This window comes from Aptenodytes patagonicus, chromosome 1 (assembly GCF_965638725.1).
Source record: "Aptenodytes patagonicus chromosome 1, bAptPat1.pri.cur, whole genome shotgun sequence".
NCBI classification, from domain to species: Eukaryota; Metazoa; Chordata; class Aves; order Sphenisciformes; family Spheniscidae; genus Aptenodytes; species Aptenodytes patagonicus.
This window is the reverse complement of record NC_134949.1, coordinates 133,105,088-133,120,936: the sequence shown is the minus strand read 5'-3', so window position 1 is coordinate 133,120,936 and position 15,849 is coordinate 133,105,088. Positions and strand designations below refer to the sequence as shown.

Below are 15,849 nucleotides of genomic sequence, written 5' to 3'. Positions count from 1 at the left end.
TCATCAAGAAGCTCAGAATTACACTCAGCAAGCACTTCAGCCGAGGTAGAAATAATAGCAAACTACACAGTAATTTATTCTCAAATGCTCTGAAGGATGTCTTCAAAAGTACTTAAATCTCACTAAAAGACAAATCAACTAATAAAACTGGAATATAAAATTACTAATCTCTGACAAATGCTAAAAACAGTAACAAAAAGGAAGATGGAAGGAAAAATACTAAATGAAATTCCAATAATTGAATAAGGTTCAAAGACCACTTGAAAATGTTAAATCTCATTTTAGTACACTATAATCATTTTGTTAATTAAGGCCACAACAATTACGTACTACCATTTACTGACTTCACAGGTCATTTCTTATTTACTTCACTGTTGTACTGATAACTGTTAGTACTTGAAAAAATATAGCTAATTTGAAAACAGATGAGGATTGATTGAAAATAGATTATGAGAGCTTACTATCCTCTTGAATTGATTTTTTAATGTTATTCACCAAGTGAATAATTTTATCTAAGTATGAAAAAACCCCAAACACTTAGGAAGCATAATATCACCTCATAAGAATAATTTTTCAGCCCATGAAGCTGAAATCATGACTAAGGGAAGTGCAGTTACCTACATTATGCAGGTGGGCAAAACAAGGCACCCAGCGATTTAGTCCTTTATCCAAATGCACGCAGCAAGTCAGCAGAACCGCCAAGAATTCAGACAAACTTTTGCCTCTTTGTCTTATGCAATACCTGTAACTATAGATATCCTTTGTGAATCATGCCCTAGCTGTCCATTCCCCAAGGTCCTGGAAAAGGTCTCCTAAAGTCTAATTTACTGTTAAAATTATTAAAATAATAAAGAGTTATTCCTCTCATCTTGCTAGGTACCTCATGTATAAAGCTTAGTGAGGTGCTGCCATTCCAGCTCATCTTGCCTATGCAATCAGAAATGGGAGAACACCTGAGAGAGAGGGTTGCCAGGTGGAAGACGTTTGCAGGCTGTGTTCTGAAGACACTTCATCTTGATAAACATCTTTTTGCCCTTCCTTGAGTGAGCCCACAACATGCAATGCAAACATTTAACCCATGATAAACCATCTACAGGCAGACCTATTGTTCCCTAAGACAAGCAATAATTTCACACAACCCTCTCAAAGGCTGCATCAGCCCTGTATGCTTACAGTGCTGTGGAAGTGCAAGGTAAAACTGAGAAGGAAATCCAGACTGCAGATAGCCAATGTTCAGACTAAAAATGTCACACAACACAGTTGTTTGGGCTTTGTGCCAAGATGTCCTCTGCCTACGGTTTGTACTTTTGTAAGAAGTAAGTGAGAAGCACACTGGAATGGCTGAAGTACTACTGATGGCCAATAGGAAAAAAAAAAGATTACCTTTATTCATAGGACATATTAATCTCTGTTCCAGAAATGAAACCTAAATAAACTCAAATATCCACAAAGAACGTGCTAGTTACACAGGGTATTGAGCCCCCCGTAACCCCCAAACAACTAATGATAACCATGTGTCTTTGCTTATGCTTTTTGCAAAGCTTATTTCCTGCTCTACCACTGATCCTCCGTGCATTAATTTCCAGTGCTATTACACTAGCCAGCAAAAAGAGTTAAGATCGGGATCCATGCATTCCCATTATCCTACATACCAACCTGTATGGCTGCCTGCTTTAATCTGCCAAATAGCTCTCCGCAATAAAGGCAGCAAATACAATGGAGAAAGTAGGTGGCTCACGCCCTCCCTCATTCCAATTCAGAAGCCACAACTAAAAATTACCTAATCCATACTGAATTCAGATTCAGTAGTCAAACTAGTTATACAGATGAGTAGCTGAAGTATAATTGATACAATCTGTCTGTCTGTCTGTCTCTCTATCTTTGTGTATCTCCAACCTTGGTGAGTCACAGCCTCATAGGAAAAGACTGGGTGCATTTAATGAAAAATTAGCCCCCCAAAACCAACCTATATAAAAAAAAAGGCTACTCATACTTTGAGAAGATTAAGAATCTTACTCATTCCCAGATGTTGCTCAATCTTTATAAGTTAATGAAGTAATCATTGTTAACGTTCATATAAAGTCAGTGAATACTTCTAATTGTGAAACAATGAAAAAAGACCTTAATGACAAAAAACCCCAAACCTTCACACTTTTTAAAAAAATATATTCTTAGGATCTACATTTTTTTCTTTTAAAAGCTTAGTTTTTTGAGAAACTGCAGCCTGCTATGTAGTTGTAATTGTGCACCTTATATAAATACCATTTTGTATGAATCTCCATATGGAAGCAAGTCCTCCTACCTTTCCACTCTTAATTCTTTGTGATATAGTTGCAAATCGCTGGTTGAGCTCTGACAGTTTAGGCTCTATTATTTTCCTGCAGTGATCTCCACGGTTTGTCATCAAGTCTACTGCCTGGTCACGCACAGAGTCCACCTTTGGATGCATATCTTTCAGCTCAGCCTTTAAGCGCTACAGTCCGTGAGCAAGAGACAGGGCTTGAAGTTAGTAATAAATGCAAAGAGAGAGAAAGAGAGAGAGAGAGAGAGTGTGCAAAGGAATAGGGAGCAAAACCACAAAGCAAATTCAGATAATTATGCATGAGTGTGTAAATCCAGTGGAAATACATTAGATAACATTCCCACTCGTATCCCTCAAATTTATAGCAGGAATGTATATACATGTCTGTTTTAATATCTCCTAGAGGAAATTAATGGTGAACATTATTTCTAGGCAGGTTCTTATATGCAATGATACATTCCTCAGCATATTTCGGGATACGCTAAATTATTTTATGTTCCTAAAGCTAAGAAGAGCTGCTAATTCATGTATTATGGAACTGGATGTATAGTTGTTGCTTTCATTACTGTTCACGTCCCTAGTTGAGGCAGGGAAAAATGACCAGATGAAAACCAGTGGGATTTTTTCTATAAATCTATCACAAATTACAAAAAACTGAGGGCAAATACCTTCTTCCTCTGCAACAGTAACCTTAACAGTAGATCCCAGTATGGGCAGAGGCCGAAAAAGATAGCCAGGCATTCAGGAGTCATAAACACAGTTGGGCATTAAGACAGACATTTCACTGTCTGTATGAAATGCTTTTGCACAACACAAATATATATATATACCTGTACTGATGGCAGATAATTGTACTTTGTACCCGATGATGGCAAATTGTTCATTCAACTACAAAAGTCTGTCCTGTAATCCTACTGAGATCAATGAGGCATTGATTTATGCTCTGCCTCGGAATTTGTAAAGTTTTGCTTCAGTAAATGGTATCATTATGTTAGTGCCAGCAATACAATTCTGATTTTGATTTGCAAACTGTTCCTCAGATAGTATGTATTGACCATGGAGTTCAATACAAAGTAAAACTTCACTCTGATTTCAGAAGAAAAAAGAAATCCATATAGATAATAATTAGAAGTTGTTTAATCTTAGCAAAGAAGGTATTTTAAATAAGATACTTTAAAATTCACATCTGTCTTGCACGTTAATTTTTCATCAGTTGGTCAAATGATGCAGTAGGCCAAATAAAACCTGATCGATACACTAACCCATTATTATACACCTAGTTACCATATAATATTCTTGTCTGTGGTGTGGGTCTGGCATCAACGCAAACAGTGTTTGTAAGATTAAAATAATCATATGACAGAGATATCAAACGCAGATACCACAGATATCAGAAAAGCATCACAGAAAAACAGAAAAGCAATTAAAAATGAAGAACATGGAAAAAAAGGATTTTTTTCAACCAGATGTGTTTAAGGAGTATTTTCCAGCAAATACAGGTCTAATAAGCTGCTGTTCTACTCACCAGGAAGTCCCCAAGACTTACAATAACATATCTGGTTTTATTTTTGCAGGGATTTAACTTTTGCAATGCAGTGCAAATTTATTAAGTAATCTACAAGCTGCCAGAGGGTAGCTTTATCACAGAAAAAAGAATGTTAATCAATTTGTGATACCTTTCAAAATACGCTAGTTTTGACACATTCCTTTTCAGAATAAAATTAATGCTTTCCAGAAAATTGCATTATTTTACCTTAAGAATTTCCTCTTTTTGCTGGGGCTTTTGTTTATCAGATTCATCCAACAGTATTTCAGCACGATACATCCAAGTCGTGACATTAGCTACATTCTGATCAAAAGCCTCCATGTGCTTTTGATAGTCCTGTATGTGGAAAAGGTAAATACTGCATACAAAAGAAGTAATCAGAACTGAAATAATAGCTGTAATTACGCCAACTGTGGCAAACATGCATACATTATGAAATTAAACTTGTTTATTTCATACAGTAACTGCTTGTTTTGTGAAGGATAGAATCTGTTGTTTGTTTGCTCTCACTTTATAGATTATGTTTCTTTAAAAAGACATTCTAGGAGAGAGAGAAGCTTCCAAAGTGACAGGCAGGAGGGTGATACAGTCGCAGCGAGACGCAGGTGTCTGCAGCTCAGCCAGGCTGCTGAGAGGAACAGGAAGCTGACAGCCAGACCTACTGCAGGTGGAAAGAAGAGTTTCCCAGGAACCAGGTATAGAACTCATTTTGGAAAGCCACTAAGTTGACTGAAACTAAGGTGAAAACAAGGACGCACTTGCAAAGTCACAATCAAGAATGTGAGCTTTGTATATAAAACTTTTATTTGCATTTCACCTAACTTCTCGGCTTTGAGACTCTGCTTTTAAAAAACCTATTCTAGTTGAATAGCCTTGTTTCTCCTTAATTTAAAAACCTTTTTTCTTTTTTGGTGAGCTCACTAGAATGAGGTCTACGCATATCCACCTCAGAACTCCAGGCGAACTATGTGTAGTTTCGCATAATACTAAGTAAGTAATACTTTTTATGGCCAAAAGGAACGGCTCAATGACATGTTGCAGTGGTTACCATTGGTACGCTACTAAAATATCCATATTCAGTCTGTGTTTACAAGTTTGCCAACTGTGGCAAACATGCATACATTATGAAATTAAACTTGTTCATTTTATACAGTAACTGTAGAATCCAAAGCAGAGAGAAAGTAAAGGAATACATAACTATACCAGTCTATAAACTCCATTATATGTTTCTTATAATCAGTTCCACACTGAAGCTGAGCACCTACATCATATTAAATGAAATGCTTAAGTTTTCCAAATAAAATAGGCATAACCAGGTGCTTGCACTTGTATACTGCATACAGCCGAAGAAGCCCTGTAGTGATGCTGTATATCCATCACAGAAGCATTTGTAAGGTAGCCACACAGACTCTAGTGGACCTCTAACATGCCAAGCTCTGAAAAGTCGTCATAAAGGCTAACACACGCTTGAGAACCACTTCAGTTTCTCTGGGTTGAAACTGCATTCCCATTCTCTCAGCACCAGAAACAGCATACAAGATTTCCCAAAGCAGTCTGGCAGTTGAAGGGTTAAGACTCTTCTGTGTTTAAGGGTTCAAGCTGTCATCTCTTCATGGCAGAATTAATTTTAAGGGAGAATATAGTTATGTGAATATCAGCAGTTCAAAGTAGCTGGGGCTGCGGCTCCTGGATCTGAATTAAATGCGGTTTAGGGATTTTACTTTGGACTAAGCTTAATCTGGAGCCCTTAACTAAGTATCCCCACCAAAACAGGCACCACAAAACACGCACATCATGCAGTTCTGAAAGACCAAATCATAATCACTGAACATACTAGGTGCACACCCTGAGCTTTGGATTTAGTTGCCTCTGAAATGAATCTAGTTCACACACACCAAAGCTACCCTGTGGACCAAACCAACATCCAAGCGTGGACTTACTTCCCACCTGTACTACTCTTCCAAAGAGAAATGCTAATGTAGCCAAAAGGAGATGAGGCTGTTGGTATCAATACCAAGACTTAGACAACTTATTTGACTATTTCTTCCACTTGATTCATATCCAAGTAGTCTAGGTCCTTGGGGAAAAACTGCATTTCATTCATTAGGAAAAAAATAAATAGTCCAGGAACTACTGAGGCAGACAGCAACGAGAAGCACTAACAGTCAAGACTCCACAAATCCATCACTCTGTAAACAGTCAGATTCTTAAAATACACACAATGTACTAAACAACAATCAACCTGATTGTCCGCGTACCTATGTTTTCAATAAGCATAGTCCGGGGCACCAGAAAAAGCACTCCTATAAGGCACCTATTACTGGGCACCGATATTTCCTTTATGTGAACAAATGCATTTTCCTTACCAGCAACAGATTGAACCATTCCTCAGCACGTGAAGTTACTGCTATCCAATTACTGTTCAGGAGGCTGAGTTTATCCTCCACTAGACTTTCCTTTCCTTTCAGCACTGTCTTCAAATTCTCTCCTAAATCACTGATGCTCTTAAGATGGACATGGCGTTTCTCAATCTCCTTCCGTGTTGCCTACATGAGCAGAATAAAAAATAAAAGTTCAGGAAATTAAAAATTCTCCACACTAAGAACATCAAATATTAAAACAGCCAGTAAGTTCATACTAGAACACACACTCTTGCTTCCTATAGGAAGGGAAAGTGTTCTGTGAAGAGCAGTAAGTAAAAAGTAAATTTTTCCTCTTTAGCTCTGATAAAATTGTAAGTGTTCTTCATATTCTCATAATCATTTTTGCTAATAATTTCATTTTTTAAAGTGTGAATTATCTCTCATTCCAGTGTTCAAAATATAGTTTTAATACTTAATTATTAAACAAGAATCCACATTTTACAATCTTTATATTGAGATGTTTAAAGTTGCTTTGTACACAATAAAATGGCATAGTTATCAAATAGCACATAAAGCTTACATAATAAATGGGACAATGAAACAGCATCATGACGACATCTTAAGACTTAGAAAATTCCACTGAAAATACTCTCGTGAAATATTTTAATATTCCTTTAATATTTTTCAATGCAATCTTTTTCAGCAGAAACCATGTTCTCTCCTGTTAGATTTCTTGTTTCCTAACTGTAGAAATGCATCTTTTCATTCCATTTACTTGGGATTTCACTCTGCGAATTAAAATACTAAAATACTAAAATAAGCTATTATCCACAGCACCTCTAAGCTTGAATGATTAAAATACATGTGCAGTGCTACAAGATCAGATTTCCAGCATCTCCTCCCACTATTATCTTACCTTATATAAATAGATTTAATTGATATGTAAGGTCACATAATTTACACATTATTCATTTCTTAGTATTTGTTGCAACATGCAAGAAGTCTAACAAAAGGAGGAAACCCCAACACATTTAGACAACATGTAAAAAAGCAGGAATTTTATACTAAATACTGAGATGACACAATGCGGAGTATAACGGTCTTGCTGAATACTAGAGAGGCACAAAGTCCTTACACCTAATATCACATGTAACCAGTTTTATGAGAAAAAATTATCTGAGCTCCTTGGCATCTGATAGAAATGATCCAGGCATATACGATCTCTGCTTATAAAATAAAGCTCCAACTAGAAATGAAGTTGTCCAAACCGAACACAAACAGAAGTAAGTTAGGAGAAAAGTAAGAATCACTAGTCTCCAGAGACATTGATTTCTCACAGATAACGTGAATACACTAAAAGAAGAACCACTTCTAATCAGACTGCAATCACAATTCTTCCATCTCAGGATCAACACTGTTACTGCAGTAGAACTAAACCTTTATCACCTCCACGCCATCACACCTCTCACGGTCACTGTTGTGGTTTAACCACACATCAGTATGATTTTGTTGATAATGTGTTGTTAGGGAAAGTAATATTTTCAGTTTGCAATACAGACAGTATAGAAATTACTTTTTGGTACAATACAATCTTAGTAGTACCACCAACTTACTTGGCATATGTTATGCTTAAAGCAGCTGTTCTCCTCCTATGCTTAACAGAATTAATGATCTAATTTTATAATTTTATTTCACAGAAAAGTTTTTACACTTGCATTTCATGTAAGTATGAGAAATTCTCCACAGTCTACCAATTTTCTCAAATACAGAGGATTTGTAATAGAATCAAGACATGATTAATGTAAATTATTAACCATAAACTACAGAACTATAGAATTTGAAATTGAGAATTTCAATTTTCAACAGGTTCTATTCAGGTTAAAAGAAAGACATGCCTTCTTCTAATAAAATTTTATCTGTTTCACAGCAGGTACAAAATGTCATCATAAAAAAGAATAAGACAAAGAATATAATTTACCTCCAACTCAGGATGGAAAGTTTTGATCAGCTTTATCACCTTTTCTGAACATTTACTTCCATTTGGAAAAGAATCTCTGAAGCACATTTACTATGGGTTGTGGTTTCCTTTCTATTTTACACGTATGAAAACTCAAACCGGTATTGGGCTATATACATAAATGTTAAGCCCAACTAGAAATGCAAACAGACGGATCAGATAATTAAATATCTATTAAATAAAACTGCTACCCAAAATCCAGATGTATAATTCCTAATGTCTATCAAAAAGTGCAACAGCACTTTGCCTGATCCCAGGAGTCGTTCCTTTCAAGGTAAAGAAATAATGTAAACCAAAGACTAGGTGCACCTCTGGGCAATATAAATATTAACATTCCTGTGTATTAGCAATTAAGGGACATGAATAACCAATGCGATAAGTAAACAATCGCACTTCCCCCCCACCTTCTTAAAAAAAACCTGAGGCCTTCAACACAACATCAAAGTGAAAAAGCGATCTTCTGCAGTACTTCAAATCTCTATTATTCAAAGTTCTTACGTATAAAATCCTGGACCTACCGAATACAGTTCAAAAACTAGCAGGGTCTGTAAAGACAGTGGGATTCCTCACTGCGTTATCAGCTAGGTCCTCCTCTGTATGATATAATGCGTACTACGTAAACTGACAATTTTTTTCCAGTTCTTTCACAACTTTGATAACGCTTTTTTTTTTTAATTTGATATTTCTTCATTGTATTATTCAGAATTCTCTTTTCAGTATTACTAGCAGTGACAATCTACGTATACTTCATCCATTGCAATATAACAGATAGCATTGGTAATTTTTCTGTACTAACAAGACAAAAGGACTGCTATCAATTTAACAACACTACATAAAAGAGATCAAAAAAACCTGTCATGATCCCAGGATTATTTCATTAGAACTCAGGGAGTGGCTTTCCAAATCTGCTAATTTTTGAAGAGTCAGTTCCAACATTCAGTGAACTGGCCTTCACTCATCACCTTTCCCTGTAAGTTCTTGGGGAATAGAAGAGCATATTTCAAATTAAGGGAAAAAATCCCCAACCTTGCTGGATTTAAACCCCCTTATGGTTGCCCTAACATCAGATTGCAATTCAGCTGTGCCGTTTATTTGAAAATATGTAAGAAAGATATAGAATTTTAACTACACAATCAAAAGTGTTAGCTCTGTAATTTAAGAAGTACAAGAATGACATTTCAAACACCAGAAGCCTCAAAAAACCAAACCCCCAAATCCCAAACACCACCACAATGGGTACAATATGAAACATTAACAAATAAAGTAGTGAAATTCTTCCCAGAAGGACTAGGTGATTTATACATTTTAATTTTGTGTGTTTATCAGGATGAAACTATGTAACATAAATAAAATACATAAACGTGTTAGAAGTTGGGAAGAAGCTAATTTTCTGATGCAATCTCACAAGGCATTTTGGGGAAAGAGAGATATGTAAACTAAAGGTTGAACTAAGCATCATAACACCCAGAATTCGATTGCGGCTGTGAAAATTGGTCAGCAATGTTCAACAGTGTTTTAAAACAGATTACATTAACTCTGCTATTTGCCATTATGTGAAGTTATTAAATTAACTTTTTTTTGTTTCCTTAGGACTGCTATACTTATTTATAAAACAAAAGTTTATTCAAGTATGTATTACCTGCTGGAAGACAAAGGTTCCATAAATACTTTCAGGAAAGACAGCTCCATTAAAATGTGTATACAAGTTATACAGATTATATTAAGGAGATCTATATATATATATATATGGTTATCTCTTATTTACATATGCCTCCATGTAGGATCACACCTACTAGCAGATACAAGAGGTAAAGATGATGACAATCTCTCCATTCAAATTGCTGTTCTAATTTCTGTTAGACAGAATTCTTAAATGTCTCTTTGGCAGAAACTCTTGTACTTCCACTTTTTTGAAGTACCAGTTGTGGCTATTTGGTACAGGATACCACAACGGCAATTCTTTCACCCAAAAAATTCATTCGTATTTCACTGAATGGAATCCTTCCTTAGCTTTTAAAGGAACCATTATTCTTTTCTCACTTGTGTTTCTCAGAAAAATGCTGGTAGTGTGCCTTAATCAAAACTGGGAAAGCACGTCACCACTGAAATCCCAGAATCTGAACATTTTGAAGAGAAATGGCATCTAGGTTTCCAGCACCCAGGAAATGAAAGCAATCAGACAGATCCTTCTTCTCTGTTATAAAACTCTGCATCCAGAGCATGCCTCAGGTGACCAGTTTCTAATCCCCATCCCAGTAACAGCAGAAGGAGGAGAGGGAGAGGGAGATAAGACCAGTTGAGCTTCCCTATACCAGTCCCTACCATCGAAACCTCAGGAAAGAAGTTGTAGTGTAAAATAAAAACTTTATTTAAGAAAAACAAATTTGGATGGCTTGAAACTTGGGCAGAAGGCAGATTGCTCTGCAGTGTTGAAAGGCACGGGGACAAGCTTTACTAAGAATTCATAAGAGGTTGGTAGTTGTCTACAATAGTATTTTGCTTATTTTACACACGGATCCATAGGATGACATGATGAATCATGGTAGTATAAATATATGCAGTTCCCTGTGCAGCCATGTACACTTTGAGTGGCATTCACAGCTCGCTCTCTGACCCCACTGTACTGTGGCACATGCTTTATCTTTCAGTTTACTAACAAATATTACTGTTTTTTGTTGTTGTTGGTTTTTTTTTTTTTTTTACTTGATGTTTCACAAGGGAGTGAAAATCATAACCTCCTTCACATTAGCAAATACTAACTAGGAACGAATGACATTTGAAACAGAAGCTACGTAAGAATGGCTTTTTCTGAGGACGTGATGCAGAGGGTTTCTGAGCTATACTTTATAATGATAAAACTACCATGTACCAAATTGAACTACTGATGTCTTTTCAAACAAACCAGAGCTGTGACTAAATGCAGAGGATAATATTTTAATTGTGCTGGTCATTAACATAGGTAGATTAAAAAAATTCAACATCAGCGAATGATAGGAGAAAAGTTCTACGTGCCTCCACACTGCCTGTAGGCTGTGGATTACTCGGAAGTAATCTTTGCAATTTGAACTTCTCTAAAAGAAATGAGTTAGGTGGCTCAGCTCTCACGGGTGGGATTACAGAGTTAATCAGAAGCTGACATTATGGCCTACTCAGTGGCCAATTATACATATTTATTTGTTTATTCACAGCACATCTTTCATTTTTATTGCGACCTGGCCACTGACTATGAATCAGTTGACACAATTTTCAGATCATTTTCTTTCACTGATTTTACTGACAGGAAGTATCTTGCTAAATGTGTTAACTAATGTAATTCTAAGTACTTCAACTTTATACTCACTAGTATTACACACTGTGCTAAAATACAACATTAAAGCACTGGCAGACTTATACTGCTGATAGTAGGGAGTGATACAGGACTTTTCCTGGGAATACCATCTGCCATTTTTTTTTTGAGAACATGGTTTCCTGGCAATCTAATTCTTATTGGGCCAGTTCCTGATTAAAGGACAAATAAACCCCGCAATGGTTAATGTCTTCAGTGATAAATATGTTCACTAAACCAGACTTCTAATTATAAATGGATTTCTAATATACAATGTTTAATGGCTATCTTTCCACCCGTATATCATTTTTCTTATCTATTATAACAGAGCTGAATTCAAATGGAAAGATTTAACTTGTCTCTGCTGAGTAAAAAGGCAGGATTTACAGTCTTCGGTATATTGCCCATCTCATTTCACATAACTCAGCCAAGTTTTTCTTCCATCCTTAGAAAAATTCTAGACATGAACAAATAACACACTTCCCTTCATGTCCAGATTAATGCTATCTTTCATTAATGTCATCTCCTACTCCAAATGGACATTCCTTTTTATTTCTAGGTGTTTATACCTTGAAGACAATGTTCGCATGTATGTTTTTTTTATTCTAGCCACTATAACTATCTCTGAAACCCTCTGAGTTCCTTTCACTTTTAAGAAGTCTTGGGTACTGAAAATGAATTAGAAATAAGTGCAGTAATAAATATAATTGCTTCCTTATGCTGTAAAGAAAAAAGATTATGAGCTCTCTGCTTCGTTATATCGACAGCAGCACACATCCAATTTTCAGTTCATTCGCACTATTGAGTTCTCCTCTCTCCCCCTCCATTTTCCATCTTAGCTTTTCTGCAGACTTTCCTCACAATGGCAATCTGCTGGGCCTAATTCATCTCCCAGTGCATTTCATTAGATCGGTTACTGTCTTCGGCAGCCTACTTACCCAGGAAGTCCAAATCCCAAAGCTGTGACATAAATCAGATACTGTGAGGCCCTGGTTCTGGGGACTGAATTATTGATGCACGATTTTGTATGATGCCTCACTGAAATCCACATAGAAGTACCAGTACCGTACCTATTTATGAAGTCCTTACAAGAATTTTTAAGCAGGATAACATGCAGCAATTCTTTCCTCTTAGTGGGAGCAGATTCTTCAGGAAAATGAATACTCACATCACATAATTTCTGCAAATACTTACATTTGGAAGGCTAGGATCTGCCACCTATACTATCTGTTGGATTGCTCTAAATTAAGTGTCTGCTTATATTTATGTAAATATCGGTTTATATTTCCTAAAGAGAATCTTAATAAAGGAATTCTGAAAGCCACTCACTCAGTACGTACATACTTCAACAAGAGGCAGCTGTTCTCATCCCGAGTTGTTTGTTTATTCTTATTTTAGTGATGAACTGACTGAAGGAGAAGAACTGAGGTATTATATGAGGCTGGACTGCAGTGAAGGCTTTGGGCAGGACTGAAGCCAAAATATGCTTTTTACCATTTTTTTCTGCAACCCTTTATGTATCAATTCCTTCTGAAAATTCACAATACTCAATGGAGTTCTTTAGGATTAATAGGTGTAGTGGATCCCCTGTTTGATATATTTTTTCATGTTAATATTTCTTATTTTAATTAGCTCGTTACCTTTCTTGATTGTCATAAGATAAAAACATGTTGTACATGTTGTAGCAAGTGTGAGACATAACAAGGACTTCCCACTGTGTAACTGCACTGATTGCCAGACTTTAGGTTCTAATTATGCAACTTCTGAAGCATTAAGGTTCACATCTAACAATTAAATTATATTAAGGACAAATCTTTCTATTTAAACTGCTGTGAAGCTATATACATCTGGATTAACTTTCCTGAACACACATGCAGGAACATACAGTGTAGATTTCTGTTTCAGTAGAACTGTACTGTGTAGTTTAACACCACCAAAGATAATTCTTATTTTCATGACTGGGTAAATGGACTGAGTAACTGGCAGGTTAGTTTGGGGGTGCTAAAACCATATGATTGTCTAATCCATCTCTTAAAAATCTGACGCTTGTCCTTTATTATGGGTGTAAAGATCACAATATCAATCAAAAGTAACAAGAGGAACTGCACAGACTTTACTTTAGGAAAGGCAGAAAGTGAAAATGAGAGAACGTCAAGCAGCAATGGTTTTTTTAGGGATCAAGGTTTTGATTTGCAAGTCAAAACAGCAATAGTCAAAGCAGTAATTGTAAGATAATAATAGCAAAAATTGATCTTTATATATTTTTGGATACTACTTTCAAAATACTGTCATTCTTAGAGACTGGTCACAAAAGACTTGTAGACTTTCTTTTTCTTGTTATTTGTTTGTAAATCATCAGTGTATTTCAAGGCTAAAGAGATTTTATCAAGCTCAGAAGCTTGAAAGGGGCGGTTAAAGAAAAAAAAAACCACAACAGAAAAACAAACCACAAACCGTATTTTACGCCAGGGCCTTTAATCCGCACAGCCTTTAAAAAACAGTAGTAAGGTTGCCTGTGTATTATTCATGACTATTTCCATAATGGATGGTGAAACGAGTAAAATGTTTAAGGAATTCTTCATATTAAACAAAGCAAAAGTGGTAAAGTTTTACGCAAATAAACAATACTGTTTAAGGGGGGGTTTCCTGTTGTTTTGTTTTGAAATACTACAGGAACACTTATCCATAATGCTGCTGGCTGCACATAATGATTTGAATTTTTGAAGCTTTGGATAATGATGAGCATAGTTTCCTCTAAAGCACAGATTTTGGTATATGTGTACAATGATGGCTTGGTTTGCTTATGTTGTGATTGGATTTTTATTACATATACAGAATATAAACTAGATTAGCTAGTGTTGAATGATACTGTGCTAAGTCTTAACATCACACAGAGATACGCAGTTTGATGTAGAACTCTTGCATTCCTCAGTGATTCTGTAAGATGTTTATCTGAACTGTGGCACTCGTAGTAATTTTGAGGAAAGTTTCATTTTAGGCTTTGAGTTTTAACCTAAAATAAGAGTTCAAGGTGAAGTCTCATGGAAGTAACAAGTCCCCAGAATGAAAACGAATGAGCTACAAACCAAAAAGGGTAAGAAAACAAATATCTCACCTCCTGGCTGCTACCTGAATGTGTGGAATATATAGTGTTCGGACATCCTTAATCTTTCATCCACTGGAGATGTTTTACTGCTTAATACTTTTCTAATCATGACTAGAATGGGATGAGAGAGAAAGGGATCTCGACTTACATGGATCTCTACTTACATGGATACTGGATGGATAATTTATAGTACTCTGAAAAATGAAATTCTGACTTTAAATTCATCTCAGTGAAGATTACTGCAATATGAAGGTGAATTGATATATGCAGAGACGAGATAGTTTAAACTTTTCTGAGCATTAATGTTAAGGTGAGATAATGCCATAACAGTTACAAAGTACCACGTATTAAAACACTAGAATTTTTATTCTCTTTATCAAGAAAGAAATCTATCTTTCTGTAATATGCATAAACTGAGATATATAAAGGTACAGTGTCTGTTACATTGTTACCTTGCCCCAGGCAATTTCAGCATCCAAATTGCTAGGCATCCCCTGCACAGCTGATCTCTTTGTCAATTCTGCATCTGTTGCTGCAAGCCATTCTGTCATAGCATTAATTTCTTTTCGTAGCTTCCGGGACAATTTCAAGCATTTCTCTAACTCTTGCTTTTTTTCTGTCACCTGCAGAAAGAAAACATGTGTTTCTTAACTCTTCAGTCAAACAAGTTTAATGATTTTTATATACCATTTTCTATATGCCACTTTTCTATAAAAGCTTAGCTTGCAATTTTACGAGCCAAGCTGCACTTTTAATATAGTTATGTCTTGCCTTAGTTCTCTCAATATCTGTAATTTTGCTGCTAGAATGCAAACACCCATAAGAAAAAATGTGCATAAAGACACATTGAGTTTGAACTAGCAGCAGACCTCTGCAAACCAGCTCCTCCGTTTTGAAGTCATGCATAGCAAACTCATTTGGAACAACTGAATTAACAGGTTTTCCCTGAGACACAAAATAGATGTCAAAACCCTTCAAAGAATATATTTTCATATAGATGTCCATATAGTGATATTGAATCCTCAAGGTTTTCTCTACATAGCTACATTACATAGAAAAAAATTATCTGCCAAAGAAACACTAACATCTTGGGACACAGAAGTCACTGAATGATGTCAAACTAAGGAAGCACAGTTAACTTCAAGTTTTTAATTTCTCAGCATATTATTTTGTTGTCTTTTTAATACTTT

At 35.9% G+C, this 15,849-nt stretch overlaps 1 protein-coding gene across 12 annotated transcripts in view; it reads right to left on the bottom strand.

Moving 5' to 3' along the window:
• DMD (dystrophin) overlaps window positions 1-15,849 on the bottom strand; it is a 1,394,632-nt gene that overhangs the window by 721,174 nt on the left and 657,609 nt on the right. For 10 of the 12 annotated variants that reach the window (XM_076355694.1, XM_076355734.1, XM_076355714.1 and 7 more), the window contains 4 exons: window positions 15,112-15,282; window positions 6,215-6,394; window positions 4,056-4,184; window positions 2,303-2,473 (listed from right to left, as the gene is read on the bottom strand). In XM_076355694.1, the coding sequence (XP_076211809.1) occupies window positions 2,303-2,473; window positions 4,056-4,184; window positions 6,215-6,394; window positions 15,112-15,282 (651 nt within the window). Of the gene's footprint in view, window positions 1-2,302; window positions 2,500-4,055; window positions 4,185-6,214; window positions 6,395-15,111; window positions 15,283-15,849 lie in introns of those variants that run through there. The other 2 variants (XM_076355779.1, XM_076355787.1) reach the window with 2 other exon arrangements.